The sequence below is a fragment of the Paralichthys olivaceus genome, chromosome 15 (assembly GCF_024713975.1).
Source record: "Paralichthys olivaceus isolate ysfri-2021 chromosome 15, ASM2471397v2, whole genome shotgun sequence".
NCBI lineage: Eukaryota > Metazoa > Chordata > Actinopteri > Pleuronectiformes > Paralichthyidae > Paralichthys > Paralichthys olivaceus.
In genome coordinates this window covers 13,991,805-14,010,147 of record NC_091107.1, presented here as the reverse complement: position 1 = coordinate 14,010,147, position 18,343 = coordinate 13,991,805, and the positions used below count along the sequence as shown (strand labels likewise).

At 40.7% G+C, this 18,343-nt stretch overlaps 2 protein-coding genes across 2 annotated transcripts; one reads left to right on the top strand and one right to left on the bottom strand.

The window, feature by feature from the left end:
- Positions 1–57: 57 nt before the first annotated feature.
- On the bottom strand, positions 58–9,510 carry LOC109628365 (carotenoid-cleaving dioxygenase, mitochondrial-like). Its single transcript, XM_020085446.2, has 12 exons — positions 9,363–9,510; positions 6,910–7,114; positions 6,603–6,814; positions 5,711–5,826; positions 5,501–5,603; positions 4,825–4,953; positions 4,566–4,726; positions 4,311–4,478; positions 3,705–3,842; positions 3,407–3,589; positions 2,699–2,809; positions 58–1,534 (listed from the first exon to the last, which is right to left on the bottom strand). The coding sequence occupies exons 1-12, from the start codon at positions 9,379–9,381 to the stop codon at positions 1,418–1,420; spliced, it is 1,662 nt and encodes a 553-aa protein (XP_019941005.2). The 5' UTR covers positions 9,382–9,510; the 3' UTR covers positions 58–1,417.
- On the top strand, positions 6,700–17,948 carry snx19a (sorting nexin 19a). The gene is made up of 13 exons (XM_069539481.1): positions 6,700–6,838; positions 10,272–10,520; positions 11,692–13,182; positions 14,159–14,297; positions 14,385–14,485; positions 14,557–14,676; positions 15,005–15,123; positions 15,423–15,513; positions 15,601–15,751; positions 15,945–16,068; positions 17,016–17,200; positions 17,292–17,379; positions 17,582–17,948. The coding sequence occupies exons 3-13, from the start codon at positions 11,710–11,712 to the stop codon at positions 17,709–17,711; spliced, it is 2,721 nt and encodes a 906-aa protein (XP_069395582.1). The 5' UTR covers positions 6,700–6,838; positions 10,272–10,520; positions 11,692–11,709; the 3' UTR covers positions 17,712–17,948.
- The last annotated feature ends 395 nt before the right edge of the window (positions 17,949–18,343 follow it).

Below are 18,343 nucleotides of genomic sequence, written 5' to 3'. Positions count from 1 at the left end.
ATGTGTCATCTTCATTATAGACAGAATTAAAGTAAAGAAAAGACACAAAACAAAGAATTGTGTGAAACTGCAAAATGACTTAATACAGAACGACTGGAGGACAATTGATACAATAATAAAAAAATTACATGGAAAATTTAAATCGTTTGATGAAAAGAGAAATCTGGGAAGGACAGATAATTGACTGGTAAAAAGGAACAGCAACATAGCCTTGGTCACAAATACATGTAATGATTTATTTGTCATTATTAGAAGTCCTGGTTTGACTTCAATTATGTGGCAAGCAAAGTTGTATTAAAAAATCTATATGTAAGAAATTGTTTTAAAGATCAAGAGTAAAAGACCCGCTGTCTGGAATAAAATTGAAATGTTTGGTTAAAAATGTAATTGAATTTACTATAAAACCTCTGACTCATATCTGTACCCAGCCTCTACTAACCAAGACAAATGTTTATTATGATAGATAATATATAAAGCTGGATACAAACATACTCTCAAACTGCAGACCTTTTTCCTTTGCTTCTAATGGATACTAGAAAATATTCCATACAAAACTTTATCACTTCATTACAAATCATAATACATTACATATAAGCAGCAACATAGATTTGGAGCTGGTGAGACCACTTTATTTGTATAAAAGGAAGAAATTAAAAAATAGAAACAGCAATAGAAAATAAAGAATATGTAGTAGTGGTATTTCTGGATCTCAAAATAAAAAAAACATTTGACACGTTAGAGCAAGATTTACTATTTGAAAAAATACAAAGACCTGGATTTAGAGGGAGAGGTCTCTCTTCGTTAACCCGTTTCTGAACATTACCTTTGGGGATCCCCAGGGTTCAATGTTGGGATGTTGGGACCCTTGATAGTTATTTAAGTATGTTTTGGTAAATGTTTAAAATTTTTTGCAATTTGTTAACATGTTCAAAATAAATGTGTTAAATCAAACAAATTACAAACTTTAGTGTTTAAAAATAACGTAGCAAAACAAAAGTAGCACAAGACATAATATGATGATTTTCATTTTCTATAAAAAAAGTTGATTCAATTCTAAAACACCTCAATAATAAAGTCCGGTTGAAGCAGCTGTTTTCACATGTGATCATATTTCAGAAAATGGCAGAGATTCTGTGTTTTAAAGATGCACAACTGTGTAACTGCACTTGAAAGTTCACAGAGGTAAATATTAGTAAAGTGAAGGATTTATAAAAGTAAATCAGCCTTAAAAAAATATAATTTGAGACTAAAAAGAGTACAAAAGAAAATGTCCATTAGACACTTGTGTGATATAAAAGTAGGACCATCCTACAATATAAATTGATGCCCACATTATAGTAATAACTTGTGTGTGAGTAATACTGCATTTAGTATTCTTTGTATCATGTCATGCATCAGAAGAGCTACATGGTTAGATCTATGTAGATGCATTGAAGGTTCCATGGAAGCCATAAGGAATATTAACAGGCACATCGGCTCTTCCCAACTCCTCAAATGTCTTGGCGTCCAAAACCAGGAGGAACGTCCCTTTATCCTGGAGAGAAAAGTTCAGTGGAGATTACAATCAGAATCCACACAGAGCCTCTAATCTGAGTGATGCCATTCATAGTGTCACTACAGCAGAATATTCCTCTGTGAGCACAAACAGCTACAACTGACGGTTTGAACAGCTTCTAAACCAGGTACGGTGTTTCAGAGATGTATGATGTGTTTCAGAGATATATGATGTATTTCAGGGATATTTGTTATGTCAGAGATATTTGATGTGTCAGAGATATTTGATGATGTGTTTCAGAGATATTTGATGTGTCAGAGATATTTGATGATGTGTTTCAGAGATATTTGATGTGTCAGAGATATTTGATGATGTGTTTCAGAGATATTTGATGATGTGTTTCAGAGATATTTGATATGTCAGAGATATTTGATGATGTGTTTCAGAGATATTTGATGATGTGTTTCAGAGATATTTGATATATCAGAGATATTTGATGATGTGTTTCAGAGATATTTGATGATGTGTTTCAGAGATATATAATGTGTTTCAGAGATATTTGTTATGTCAGAGATATTTGATGATGTGTTTCAGAGATATTTGATGATGTGTTTCACGGATATTTGATGCAGAGATCTATGACGTGTTTCAGAGATAAGTACATGAGTACACAAGGCCACAGATACACACAGGTGCTGAGGGAAATAAAAGAAGCATGAAAAATACATAAAAAAAACATCCATTTAGGACATTTTATTTGGTATAATACGGTACTTAAAATAAGCATTGTATCCTGTGAAGGTCTTCCACAGACTGCATCAGTACTCCTGCTGGTCACTATACAGTTTTAGCTTTCATTCTCCACCAGCGTTTTAATGCTTTACAGCGACAGCTTAGATACAAGCTGCCACACGTGCTGTCAGTAGGGGGCACAATGACAACTGCTACACGGTTCAAACCTTTCAAAATAGAAATAGTAAAGTTTTACTCAACTTTTAATTAGAGCTGTGTAAACTCATTTGCTTAGTTGAGAAAATATGCAAAAAATCCTGTGTGGAATAATTTTCAAACATTGTAGGTTTGTTTTTACAAAGACACTTTTATTCCTGCAGTTTAATTCTCTCTTTCTCAGACCATTTAATTTTTTTTTAAATTTCCATGTCACATCTCTTTTCATCAACTCCTGTATTTTAACAGTCTTACTTGTGAGGGGGTGAGAACCACAGAGAGGACGACACCATCATCCTCCTCCACGGCTTCAGGTGACGGCACAAACACGGGCTCTGAGGGGTAGAGACCCTTCTGGTACCAGACCTGTGGAATATCAAATTCACAAGTGTTTCAGCATTCTACCTTTAACCACAGAGAAATGGAGAAGCTGTTTTAAGGCATCAATAGGATGTTGATTAAAGCTGACAAAATGTTTTAGGGTAATTATATCTGTGCTATAAGTTTATAGTATTAGAATATCTGAATTTTACTAAAAAGTACAAATGTCTGTGTAAGTTAATAGTTAAGATAAAAAAGGGACTTGTTGAATTGTAAATCCTAAATGTATTTAAAATGTTTGATTTACTCAAACAGCCAAACAAATGGGTTCGTGTTGCTTTGCTTTCACCTTATTCCAGTTAGTTCTGCAAACTGTTGAACCTTCAATACAAACTGGAAAGATGATTGTGCAGCACTTTGCATTGACTCCCATTCATTGTGGACAGCCTAACCAAAACCAAATCTATAACCTTAAGCATTAAAAGTTCATGCCTCACGCTAACCTTAACTGACCACACTTCACATAATAGCACTAACCTTAACCACGACCTCAGAAATTATGTTTTGTCTCATTAGATCATGCCCTCAAGGACCTCTCTCTCTCTCTCTCTCTCACACACACACACACACACACACACACACCTTGAGTGTCTTGTCGTTCAGGTCCATCTTGAGCAGAGAGTCTCCCACCAGATGTCTGAAGCCACAGCCGTAGAAATATCGGTATGGTCGTGTGTTACATCTGTCATAGTTGATCTGAGGGAACTCCAGGCCTCCGTAGTCATTGAGATCATCACCATGGAGGTCCTCATGCTGGCAGAAGACCTGTAGACAAAGGTCATATGTCTACTGTTAAGATGTTTCTGCCATCCTGTTTTCTATGATCTTTAAATTGTTGAGCTCTGTCTTGAGCAAGTGACCTTTTCATTGTCCAGCTCACCTTATCTGTGCTGACTTTGACACACGTTGCGTTACTGGAGGGCCGTGTGTTCAGGTTCTGGCCTGTTGGTGTTTCACTTGTCACATTCAGGGGCAAAACAAAACGCCGGGGGTAATTCTTGGAGATGGTGTTGTACACCTGGGAGGGACATACCACAGGAAGAAACTATCATGAAGTATTTTGGTGTCTTTGTGCAAAGAGACTAAAAAAATGTAAGAAATGAAGCAACAGTAAAAAGACAAAATCAATTATTCAATATAAACAGTCCAAAAATATGAGCAGACAGACGGCAACACTTAACTTTGAAAAAGTTCTCAAAAATGTATTCCACAATTATTTAGCAGAAAATAAAAAGATGATTAAGCAGTTATACACAACTCAAGATGAGAAAAAACAGATCTGATCATGTCTGACTGTATGAGAGGATCTGAGGATGGATTTATTATTTATTTATCTCTCAGGCACAGTGCACATTGACAACCATTACTGCAAATATGCTAGACTTAGCAAAAAGGCTAGTTGTCATGTGCAGGTGTTGTCAGGATTTGTTAAATTCACTTCTCTCTACACACAAATTTATGTTTTCACGAGTAATTAAAGTCTGACCTCATCGAGTGCATCTCCTGACTTGCGTAAGTTCTGGATGAGGTAGTTGTTGATGGCTTGGCCGTCGTCTGAGCAGCACATGTCAAGCATCAGGAATCCATCCTCCTCGAAGGCGTTGATCTGATGGAAGGTGGCGATGGCTTTGGTGTGGTACTTCACTGAGCTGACCTGCGGCACAGAACAAATGGTTAGACCACCCAGGACCTAAAGCAAGCCTCCCCACTTCCTCACCTCTAACCATCCCTCTTATCTCACCTTGCCTGTGTGCTTGTCAACAACATGGAAGACAGTTTCCTCATTGGGATCCCAGTAGATGCCCTCGCTCAGAGCCTTCCCCCTCATCTTACATGTCACGATCTTCAGCAGGTCCATCTTGATTGGCTGCTCGATGAACACCACACAGTTCTCTGACATGGCTGGAAGCAAGAGGATCGTTGTGCTTTGTGGTTTAGGACAACAGGTGAAAGTTACAGACACCACTAATGCTGAGTGATATCAATGAGCGCTGACTTACCGAAGCTGTGATAGTAGGAGGGATGGGACTTGTTTGAAGGCACGATAGAGCAGAGCACTTTGGCGCCTTGAAGCGTGTCTTTGGCATCGGTCTTCTCAGACGGCACTTTGATGATGTTGTACTGGGCTCCTGAAAAAAGCTGGATTACCATCTACCTTTACCACACAATATTACTTTCACCAAGGAGGTTATGTTATCATCTGCTTTGTTTGTTGCCTGTCTGTTAGAATGATGACACAATAACCACCAGAAGGATTATTACAAAACTTTGTGGAAGTAGCGAGGGGAGCACATGTATGTGCATGATGTTGCTCTGACGTGCAGCAAATTCTGAGTGACAAGCACACAGACAGAGCAGTGACAGACAAGTAATTTTGTGTGAGAGAGAACTGCAATGCATTCCACCTGCAGGTGTCGCTGTATCTGCAAGGAGGATGCAAGCTTTATGGCCGATCTCCTATGTTATTATAACAAGTGGAAAAAGTGTTTTGGTTCATTATGAAACTGCCTACAGCCTAAGCAAATGAATGGGAAACACTGCTTTGACATAGCGAGATGGGACATTAGCCTTGGTGAAGGTATGCACTTATAGTTTTATTATTTGATGATCAATGTGTGAGAAACAAATAATTAAGGTGTATATTTAATTCTGGGTCTTGCGGACAATGGGACTAACCTTTGCTTCCATAGGAATTGCCCATATTGTAGGTGGTACCATCAGGGTCATAGTGTGGGTGGGCAGTGGCTCCATTAACAGCAATAAACTTGCTCCAGTCCACCTATGAAACAAAGCATAGAATAAGTAGAATCAGTGTGTGTGTCAATAACTGGACTATTTATAAATATATTAAACTAAAATATTACTGCATGATGCTCATGTTAGTACCTTTTCCAGCGTTTCCAGATTTTCTGGGTTCACTTTGTGCATGAAGTTCGTCTCTGTGCTGACATAGTAGTCACCTTTGTACTTCACAAAGCTCACACTCGCATTATCCGTTGGCTCTGCAACAAAGAAAAACACGTTACTGGATTACTGGGAGGGCTTTCAGATGAATGACAGTATTCTTCTTTTCAAAATAATTAGCGTTCTAAAGCACCCTGCTTTGTGATTTGCAGCTTGCAGTTGCACAAGTCTAGTGGTGTGTTGTAAAACATTTTGAGAATGTCTTGCCCCCTGTCTGGTTCCTCACTGTGGCACATGTAATTATGTAACTTGTGTAAATAGAATTCTTGGAAGACCCACCCTCAGGCCTCAACATATTTTTCATGAAAATAGCTTGTACGGTGTCGTCTTTTCTCCCACCTGATCTAGAAAGGTATCCTATCTTTCTCAAATGACCAAACTGCTTGCATGACCTTTGCCAAGGAGGTTATGTTTTATCAACACTTGGTGGAAGGATGTGCTGTGGGTCAGGGAGGGATCCATAACATTTTGGTATGGATCCAGGATATTTTTTGGGGGAAATTTTTTAATATATATGAAGATTTCACAGAGAATAAATTACGGAGCTTTATGAATCAAATCAGGCATATTTAGGAAACTGATATCTATGAGGTTATGCAACGTGGTGCAGCTAGTTTGAATTGAAGGCCACTACTGACATCCTATAGTTGTTATTTCATTTATACCTCGGAACATGACATAAATAGAGCGAAGCAACTTCCATGTACAGGGAGTCAACTAACCAACCACCTCTGATCCCCATAACTCCTCCTCTTTGACAGGCCACTCCCCTAACACTAGTCTTTCCCCATCCCTTGTTATTACATCTCCTCACCCATCCTCTCAAAGCGAGACAGGAAGCGTTGAAAGAAGTTTTTACAGGGGTCGGGCATGGCGAGTGTGCCGAATTCTGACATCATGATGCGGTCCCTCTCACTGTTCTTCTTGTAGGCATCGCTGCTCAGGAACCGACTCATGTACGTCACCTGGCCTTTGTCGATCTTGAACTGGTGTAGCATCGCCATCCCGTCGAACCAGTGGTTGTAGCTGCGGTGGGGAACACAAGTCCAGGTTAAATCACATCACATGTATTTATTTTCATTTGTGTTGAGCAGCAGTATATTGAGGTGTTTCCAACTCACTGTGTGTTTCCAAATTCAAACTTCCCCGGGCCGTTGCGGAGGAATTTGCCATTGATCCAGGAGGGAATGGTGCCTTGTACTGTGGTAGAGATCGGCTCAGGGGTCTCCTGTGCAGAGCGGACCAAAGGAGAAATCGTCTCCAGTCCCTTCAGTAGCGTGTTGATGGATTCCTTGTCCTTGCCATTCTCAACAGGCTTGTCATTATCTGTAGGAAATAAAACACATCCACGGTATCTTACCAAAATTGTAGGGAAATGGCCGTCTTTGATTAGGGTGCATTCAATTCAAACTGTGCGATTTCAGGGTGAACTTTGGAAAAAACTACAGTTGTGTTTCTTTGTCTGATAAGATCAACTTTCAAGCAACAATCTACAAAGAAAACTCAATTTAACTGCACTTTTTAAATTTTAGCCAAAAGATGTGTAATACATTTCTAGAAAATGTCTTCCAGCCAACCAGGATATCTTAGCTTTCCTGCTAAGGCCTTGTGCCATGCAGCAGAAAGAGTTGTTTAGGAATAAGAGCCACAAGCAGCATCAACCATTTCATGTAGTTAATGCAGAATGCAACATTCATCCTTTATATTTTTTATACATTTATTTAGGAATTTAAATTCTGTTGTAACGAGTCAATCTTCTCTGATTCTGACTAAACATTAGAAAATCGACTTAACTGTTTAATTATATGGTCATTAAATGGTGGAGTTTTGTTTTATAGAGGAAATCTCATGCAGCTTGTTTCAACACTACATTTGGGCAAAAGTCAGGGCGTTCTGGAGTTTAGATCCTCAGTGGGAATTAACACAGGCGGCTGTGTCAGTGACTCTGCTCCTTGCGTCACTGCAGAGTTTTATTAAATCAGCCTCCTCATAGAACTCCGCTGAGAGACGACTTCTCCCAAACGGCAGATTCCAGTGTTTATGAAGACATCTGACTTAAATTATTGTCAACAGTCAGCTCCACTGTTACCAGGCAAGCCATTATTTGGTTTACCCCATGTGCAACTACAACCAGGGAGTGACTTTTACATAATCTTTGAGTGTAAAGCAAACACAGAGGAAGGAACATGTACAGTAATGTGATATGAAGATATTTTAATGAATCCTTCATCTGCTGGAGTAGTCTGTTTTGAAGACTATGTGTGAAACCAAGGACATCTGATTAGATAGGTAATTAAAATCATTTTAAACCTATTAACATTGAAATTAAATTTAAAGTCTTTAATTTGTATTTAACCTTAATTCACAAGAATGTTTTTGACCTTCACTGTGAAGGATTAATATGGAAACCTGAAGCCTGAATGGACCTGGGTCCATCCCTCCAACTAAGTGGTGCCAACTAGGCCATGCAAGCTTTTTTTGCTTTCTTCACACTTCTCAATTTCCCAGTCAGCACAATGTTGTTTTAACAGCAACTGCACTTGTGCCAATATAAGCACCCATGGGTGTGTTGGTCTTAAAATGAGGCGTGATCAGGTTAAGCGAGGAAGTAGAAAGCGACTGCACTTTTGAACCGTAATAAAAAACCCTGGTAAACATCATGGAAATTATAATATTTGCTTACAAAAGTCAGTACACACAGCATGTGGATACATGCACAGATGGTCTGCTCACAAGTAAACTGACACTAGGTCTACTGCAGAGAGGCGTCCTCTCTTATTCCCTGGCACATCTACCCTTACACCAGCAAACATCCTATGGTGCCGCTGAATTACATTAGGAATGGGAGATGACACTGTAGATGCAAATTCTATTTAATAAACAGCAAAGTCAACACTGGACTTTGTGATATTTAATTCATCACCTGCAGATGGACTCACAACACATCATCAAAAATGAGTAATGAGGGAACATCAGGGATCTATACCCGTCAGAGAGGTCACACATTATAACACTGAGACTTTCTGATCACAAAATCTTCTCCTGCATTTTAAGCAAGCGGATGGATTTATGGATTTGGAAACGCCTCACAAATGCACTAGAGCTACGCGCAGTAGACCACGTGCTTCGCTCTATAATAGAACTGACGTTTAGCCTGAACCAGCGCTGCTTTATCCTATCACGGGACTGCAGCCTGTGAAGAAGCAACCTGCGTCAACAACAATATAATAGCGTTATTTTTTACGCATTCAATCTTAATCTGCGAGCTGCGATCAAACCAGACAAACCGGTCTATAGCGCATCGAAGCTGAAAGAACAGTTTGTTCTTCCATCACCCATCATCACAGTCACATGCATCAACCCGCACTGTAAACGTACATTACAACATGGAAAATAAGGAAACTCCAGCCATCACAGTGCGTCCAGCTATTCAAGTGCTCATCCCTCTCATCGGTGTGTGTGTGTGTGTGTGTGTGTGTGTGTGTGTGTGTGTGTGTGTGTGTGTCATCAGCAGGTGGATAATAAAACGGTGCTGATGCGGAGTTTGAGTCAGTGTCAGAATAAAAACACTCACCTGAGCTCACAGGAGACATGGCCGCAGTTAACAGGGATGGACACAGCCACTGATGTCTGCATCTGGTGGACCAGTCACTGCTGTGCCACTGGAGCTGCACATGCTGCTGCGCTGTTACATAACCCGGTTATACAACACAGTATGGAGAGAGGGAGAGAGAGAGAGAGAGGGCAGAATGACAGATTCTCTGTCTTTCCTTCTTTCTTTCTTTTGTTATGGTTTGCATGTGTTTGTTATATGTTCTTGTTTGAGATATTAGGGCTGTAGAGGAATTATTAGATTATTATTATTATTTTTCTCTCTTTTATTTTTTGCTTTGTATGTGTTTATTTGTGTTTTTGTTTGAGATGTAGTGGTATGCATAGCTTGTTATTGTTATTATTATTATGGAAGTTTTCTGGAAGCTGGTGAAAGGAGAACTCAAGCAGCAGCTGATGTCTTATTCAAAAGATTTTAATGTAAACTAGATATATCTTCAATGAATGTCTAGAACTGCTGTCTCTCTCTATGTTACATGTAGGTGTTCGCATCCCATTAAGTCTAAAGTATGCACTCCTGTATTGTCCCTACATCTTGCCACTGGTGAAATACACAAAAGAGTTGGAGCTAGTGCCTCTCTGTCTAGGGCATCTGAGTTAGATATGAATCTTTTTATATGCATGTCCCTAAGTGTAGTACAATGTAATTGGCCCTTTAATCTATATCCTGACCTCGGGTACTGCTTGGAGAGAGAAGGGAGTATGTGTAGAGGGAAACAGGCCCCACTCATTATATCTGTACAATGGTGTACAGATATAATGTGTAATATACATTATATACATAATATATAGTGGCATATACAGTAATGAAAAATTCCTCAACAATTATCTTTACTTTTCTTTCTTTCTTGTTTGTTTTGTACGTGTTTAGTCATGTTTCTATCGACAGCTGCAGTGGAGGAACGTGTCTCTCCCACAGAGCTGTAAACACTGGGGACGTCTGCACCTGATAGCTCCTTGTCCCTCCATATGGCCTGTGTGTGTGTGTGTGTGTCCATCTTGACCAGCTGATCCTGATAATCTTTGTTGGAGGATTAGAGCCATGACCCACAGGAGGACGAGGACGTCTCATTTGGCCTGTGTTCCGTATAGAAAGCTCCAATAACCTGGAACCTTTCAGGTAATATTTGCTGTTTCCTCGCTGTCAGAACATGTGGGATGAATAGAACAGTACATCAGTAGATTATAGTCTATAGCTGCTTGTGTTAGTTGAGCATTAGCTCCACCTGTGACCTCAGCTGTAAGCTATAGGTGTAGCTACATCAGAAACACATGTAGTCAAAGTGGTGAAGAAAAAGAGCAATAAAGCACAACAGGCTGGTTTCACTGCAGGAGACTGACAGATGATGGCGTTTACTGACTGCCATGGCAACAGGTCCCTCTCTGATAAATGTTGACAACAGCTCTTTTATTTTGTAATGATTTAATGTTACACCAGCATTTAAATGAGTTCTCTGCTGTTATCGGTGACTTATTTAAATATTTGAGTGCTTACATTTTCTGTTCCTTGATGTTACTCTGTGTTTATGTCTGAAGTTTATTATGTAGACCAACATACTTTATATACATACTTTATACTTGTGGTGGAAATTTATCTCGAGATGTGAAACAAAGAGTTTCTCAGACCGATTAAGGAATTTTCTTTGGGTCTTTAATAGTGCATAGCAGCAGTCATGGTATTGGATAGTTATGGGTAAAAAAGTAAAAGGTGTCTATCTAGTTTCAAATCGTCTGTCTGCACATATTCCAGAAAGTTCCTCTTATGCGAGCACAATTGTGTCTCTGTATGAGTTATTGTTGAACACAGCACACGAGCATTGATCATAGGAAAGAGTTCAAGCAAAGTTCATATGCAAGTTTTCCATTACATACTTCACTACATTAATAGTAAGTTTTCCATCTAGTTATTTTGTATTTTTATTTGTATTATTATTGTATTATTATTGATTATTATAGACTATATACAAGTGTTAGCAGCAGATATGTTAAAATGTTCTTTTTATGGATAAAGATAAGACTGTTGATCCCTTGGTGAAATTCACAGTCTACTCAGCAATATATTACATATACTCAAAAACAAGTGTGGAACGAAACAGGCCCCACTCTCCCACACTATATACAAAATAGTGGCATACACAGTAATGTGTGAGGATGGTGTAATGGAAATTTTGTCATTTGTGGATGTGATATTGCATGAGCAGACGTGTATGTGGAAGACTGACCAAACTGTTTATCTAAGGGCAAGGGGGAGCAAGCCATTCTCGTGAAAGTACATTGTCTTTTTTAAACAGGACACTCTTCTGCTGACTATGATGCCCTCCTCCAAGAGCTCTGATCACTGGACTTTATCAGAGTTACTCGGGCAGAGGAGGCTGTTAGGCCTCGGAGCTCTCCTGGCATGGCTCGTCCTCTTTCACCTCCTGGTCAACGTTTGGCTGCTCTGCATCTTCACCAGTCTCTTAGTGGTCCTCGGAGGATGGCTCGGGTCTCGGGCTGTGCTGGATGCAAACAGCCTCCTCCACCTGGAGCATTTTTTGCCTCTTGGCGCCATCAACCCACCGTCGTGTTCACCCGAACATGAATGGAGGTTGAACCACGAGATCGACAGTGCCGTTCACAAAGCGGTGCGAGACTTTGTGTCCTCGTGGTATCGTACTCTGCTGCCAGAGGTGGAGGGGGAGTTTGAGTGTGCAGTTCGTAATTCAATGTTGGAGTCAGTAATGGAGCTGAAGGAGCGTGCAAGGCGATTGGACAGGAAGGCGCTGGTCGAACGGCTGCTGGAGCTGTACGGCTGTCACCTGCAGAGCTACATGACGGCCCGGCAGATACAGTTAACACACAGGGAGGTTTTCAGCCTGTGGAAGCTTTACAGTGAAGTAGATTCTCCTCACCCAGCTGTGAGCAGTGAAGCCGTTGAGCTCAGCTACTCCAGAGCTCTGGTTAACCTCGTCTTGCATGTGCTTGTTCCATACCCTCAGATGGAGACCAGGACTGGAGGTTACATGGTTACAGAACTCATCACCTGCAATGTTCTGTTGCCTCTCATTAGCAGAGTGTCTGATCCTGACTGGCTGAACCAAACCATTGTAGATATATTCACCAGGTCCAGAGAACCACAGGATGGGCTCCCAGCAGCTGCATTGTACAGATGTCAAATCCAGCAGGACTCCTGGACCACCTGCAGGTCCCTGTCTTCTTCTGAACAAGCAGGTCTCTCCAGCATAAGCTTGTCAGAGCCTGAAGATCAGAGCCTCAGTCTGATCAATGATCAGGACTCCTCACAGAGCAGCCTGATCAGCCTGACATCTATGGACAAATTAGAAAGTTGTCACGCAGGTTTACTCACACCATGCAAAGTGAGCTGCTGTACTCTCACCTCTGCTCATTACTCCCAGTCGTCCGAGTCCAAAATGATTTCACTGGAGTCTCTGATTCAGTCTGACTCAGAAGAGGACCTGACAGGAGGCTTTTGTGACTGTGGTCCTCCAACAAACTTCTGCAGCGTGAGCCCCTTGAAGGACGACGAGGGATTCGGCTGCTTCGGTCCTCTAAAAAATCTTGGGCCGAAGGTGGTTGTGCCCGAGGACTCCCAGTGGCCGGCGGGTATAGCCCAAGAGAAATCCCCGTCTTCTTCCCCGAAAAGACTTAACTCCTACAACTGTGATTCGCCCAGCAACCAAGCTGCAGCTGTGCATGTCCAGAATGTACAAATTTCTGGTACAGTCGCTGCAAAGGAGCAGCGAGGCACAGGCGCACATCCCTATACACTCTACACTGTGAAGGTAACACCACCTCCTGCTGCCTTTAAAGCAATACTGTTATTACTGTAAAATAGTATCCTCATAATTAGTTTGATGCTTCACTGACATGGAAGAAGGAGAATGGTCCCAGTCTCATTCCCACTTCACACTCCAAACGCCTGTTCTCGCTCTATGTAACTTTAGTATGTGGGTTTGATCACCTTTGAGAAGTGTGTGACTGACTGAAAATCACATTTTAAAGGTCCAGTGTGTAAGATTTAAGTGAAAGACAACAATTGGAGAAATTTAATGTAGAATAATCCTCATGATGTTTTCACTAGTTCATTCATCTAAATTGTAGTTTCCTTTAGCCCAAAAGAGGCCCCTTATATGTAAATACTTTATATTTACATCAAGGGGACCCTCTCTACGGAGGCTGCCATGTTTTTTACATTAGTGCAGACTGGACAAACTAAACACCTTTTGAGTTTTTATGACAACTGAAGCTGCCTGCCACAGGTTCTTTTTCATGTTTGGAAGGAGAGGGTGAGGTGAGGGGTGTTCAGCTGCAACATGAGATTTCAACACTAGATATATCACTAGATTCTACACACTGCACCTTTAAATAATCAGAATCAGATCCAGCAAGTTCAACAGTAATGCTGACTTTATGTTATAAGTTAAAAAGATAAAGAAGACATTCAAAACCAGCGTTTATCGCTGATATTCAGTGAAGAAACTAAGAGGAATTCTACACGAGTTTGATGCATTTTTCAAAGTGGCAGCTCCCCTGCTTCAGGAAGCTGCATCATGTCAGTTGTGTTTCACTTCAGTGAGTGGGAAGATGCAGTCAAGAGTTTAATAGAATCCCACTTGCTCAGAAACTTGACAGAGCTAGTCACCAGGTCTGGCTGCAGAAGGCGCTGTTGCTAAGTAAACGTATATAGTGTAGCTTTAATGTTTGACTGAATACGTGTTATCGATTATCACACTTTGCCCTCCACTCTCTGTTTTACAGTTTGAGACAGTGGCTGAAGCAGAATGCGGTGCGTCTCTGCAGTCTGCAGCCTCTCACACTGTCAACCGCAGATACAGCGAGTTCCTCAACCTGCAGACACGTTTGGAGGAGAAGCCTGAAGTTAAGAAATTAATCAAGAGTAAGAAGTTATCCTTTGCTTTTAATTGGCCAAATTGAACTGTGTCAAGATAGATTCATTGATGTTAGTCACTATTGTGCATTTCAGATGTCAAAGGCCCAAAGAAAATGTTCCCTGACCTTTCGTTTGGAAATGCAGACAGCGAGAGGGTGGAGGCCCGTAAAAGCCAACTGGATACGTTCCTTAGAGTAGGTACCAGGATTCCGTCTGCATTATCAATGATGATTTGTGTGGTCCCATAATTTGATTGATTTTCTAGCAACTGAACAACATTCCTGAGACGGCCAACAGCGAGGACATGCAGGAGTTCCTGGCTGTCAACACAGAAGCTTGCACATATTTTGGAAGGAAACCTTTTGTTAAGTCCAGAATTGATAAGGTGAGAAAACATCAACACCATGCAGTATGACCGAGAGAAAGTTAATTAATATGTATTTAATTCATTTAATAGTAAAAGTAATTGCAGTTGCTTGAATGCAATTAATAGCTGCATCTTTAATAATTTTTTTATATTGGGAGAATTTGCAGGGTCATACACAAAATTTTGACTCAACCTTAAACATATAATCTCGCCTTTATCTTGAATAATTTTCCTTCTGTATACTATCTAATAACTATGATGTGCCATAATTGCAGTCTTTGAATGTCCAGCAAACAGTGTATGAATATAATTTCTCATCTCTCCTACAACTTAATTCCAATAAAAGATGATGGAAAATGCACTAGACACGTTGAAGACAGCATTTCCTTATCCCGAGCCCCTCAGTCCAACAGAGGAGCTTGAGGGAGACACTGATGGAAGAACACTGGACAACAGAAAGTACAGGTGAGAGCTCTGTGAAGGCCCAATTCAGAGGCTACGAAAATGTCTTCCCTCTTACCCCTTCGTAACAAAGTGACCCCTCATCACAGTTTACATTGGACATTAAGATTCTTAGGTTTAGGACAAATTTCCCTGAAATAAATCTAATTTTCAACATGTTGGTTACTGATCATGTTTCTCTCTCTTAACTGATCGAACAGTCAGTTCAGTACAAGATAAATCAGTGCTGGTTGTTCTGGTACACTGTGTTTTGTTGTATTAATGTAATGAGGGAACTTCTGGTTTTGTGTTTCATGCATCAGGAGACTTATGTTCCAGAGCAAAATCTCCCCTTCTCTCAATATCCCTGACCTACACCCGAAAGTGACATACTGCTTTAGTGAAGGCAGCAATGTAAGTCACTGAACTATCTTTATTATCCCTGAATAATAAACCTGTGACACAGCTGACATGGTTGCCTCGCTCACTGTGGCTCTTCAGGTCCTGAATGGTATGACCCTGTCAGGCCTGGAGAACTTTGTCTCAGAGCAGGAAAGACTCTTATGTGGGCAGAATGAGAAAGACACAGCCAGACAGAGACGTGGGCAGCCTGACAAAGACAGGAGGACCTCAGGGAAGAGTCACGGGACAGGTTCATATTTACACAACATTGCATTCCTTGTAGCTCTAGAGAAGCAACATACACTTACGTAGCATCACCACTTGGGTGCAGCAACATTCTACAAGCAGAGAAGTCCTTGCAGTTACTTTCCGCCACTGATGTGATTTGCTTGTATCTAACATTTTGGTGTCCCTCTGTTCCTATTACTGTGTTTTATGTGCAGACACAGCTGTGGCAGATGTTGCTCTGAACATCCTGTGTCTGCTGATGAAGGACCAGTGGAGTTGGCTGTGCACTGAGAACATACAGAAGACCATCAGACTGCTCTTTGGTACCTTCATAGAGAGGTATAGCTGCTTCTTTTAGCTTCTGTGTAGTGTTTTCCTGCTGAACAACAAGTTCCAGCATCATGAAGAAGGAAAGAGTGATGATGAGAGAGCATTCACAGGGAATATACATTTTTAGAATTACAATTTAACTTGTATATCTTTCAAAGCAAGAAAGTGAATAAGTGTATTATCCAAAATATCTTTTAAAATGAATGTGCTTCAGTAAAAGTTCCCTGATATATTCACAGGATAAATCTCTATAAAAATAACAATAGGTTAAAGGAGCCTAATAAAACATAAGAAATAGATAAACATCTGTATAAAATGAAATAAAATAAAATGATGTATGACCTCAAAGTTGTAAAAGAATCATCTCATCCAACATGCAATGAAAATGTGTGACTGCAGATGTGTTTTGCTACATTGCGGCCATGTTGTGGCACTCAGTTATTTTTCCTTCCTGCAGCCGAACATCACGACACCGGCTCCTTTTGTTTTACGGGGTACTAAGTGGTTTGTGGTGCACAGATGTCTCATGAGAGTCTCTCAGATTGCCTTTCAAAATGTTATTTTTTCTTCGAGATGCAATGTTTATGCCTTTGCTGGGTATGCAGCTTTAGACAAAGACTTCTAGAAGTACCACTGGGGTTTCTTTCTGTGGGAACTCAGCTTGTCTAATCTCTGGTGTTCTGCCGTCTCTAACTGATTATTCTGGCGTTCATTTTTGGACTTGACACATGCCTCTGGGAGTTATCAGGTTCACAGAGCATGTCAGTAAATACTGTTCATGCCCCAGAAATGTTTCATAGACGTTTGAAACTGCTAATTTGTTTCTTTCAGTCTGCCTGATTGTGCGTTTTTAATTTGTTTCCTCCATGCAGTCAGTGATATGTGGTAAAAAAAAAAAAAAGCAGACACTGTTTGCACTCAACTACATTTGCACACGCACTTTTTCAACTACCCAGATGGTTGGATGTCGGAGTCGCTCACCTTACCAGTGCTCCCTGCTGGGTGATTTACCTGCAAGTGTTGCAGGAGGCTGTGTGGCCAGGAGGCACGTTACCTGCTCAACCCCGGCCAGAGCGTAGTGCTGCTGAAAGAACGGAGACTAAGGAGCAATGTCTGGACTGTCTCATGCAGCTGCTCCCAGGTCAGCAGCAGATGTTAGGTTCAGAATTATAGAAGTTAAATGTTGTCCTGATTTGCAAGGGTCCTAAAACTATGTTGTTGTACTTGAACAGAGCTCATCACTGACATTCTGGGTAAGGAGAAGTACAGACTGAGCTTGGAGACCATGCTGGAATCTTTACAGGACCATCAGATAAACAAGTGAGTCAGCAGACAAACTGTCGAGTAAATACTTGTCTGACTGTGAACTGAACATGGCCACATCACAAAATTAAACCAAGAGAGAAGAAGACTTTACAGACGTGTGGTTTACATTTAAGAATTTCAAGTTCACGTTAGAAATCTGCTGTATTTACAGTCAATGTGAGTCTGTTGTTGAGCGTGTTTGTGTGATTCTGTGCAGGCATCTGATCTACTGCATCTGTGACCTTCTGTTGGAGTTTCTGATCCCTGAGTCGTGTGACGAGGCCTTCCAGAGGTCTCTGCTGCAGAGCCTGGCCAAAGACACAGAGAAGGACAGTCCTCACAGATGATGAGCACACAATAACACTCTGAAGCTTCACAGGGGGAGACGGCTGATGGAAGACGTATATGTGCAGCTGGAGTTGTGAGGAATCCATAATGGTCTGTAGTTACTTGATTCTATGAAGGGCAGCAGTCAAAACACTTCTTCATGTGCTGTGTGTCTGTCATGAGTCTCCACCTGCCTTTAGGATTTCTAAATAAACTTGCCTACCTTGTGACTCTAACAAAATACATGAGAAGAATGACTTACATGTATGTGTGTATTTCTGAAACAATCAGCAGGGACGCATCAGGAGGAAAACTACCACTATACCAGCTCCACTCCATTCACTTTAAATGAATATTGGATCTTATGTGAAGTTATCACTTGTTACACTGAATGTCAGGTGACAGGCATTCAGTGGCAATATGCATTTCACCACTAGATGGCACTAAATCTTACACACTGAACCTTTAATAAACGGAAGAGCAGATCCACATATCTCCCTTTATATCCCATATAACAATTATCGTTATGTATTTATTATCGTCTTCTATGCCCCACTTCATCTCTTTCGCTTTGTATGAATACTTTTAACATTGATACACCTATTTTACACCTGTAAACATGTTATGTTAGACAGTGTCCTTTTCATGAATA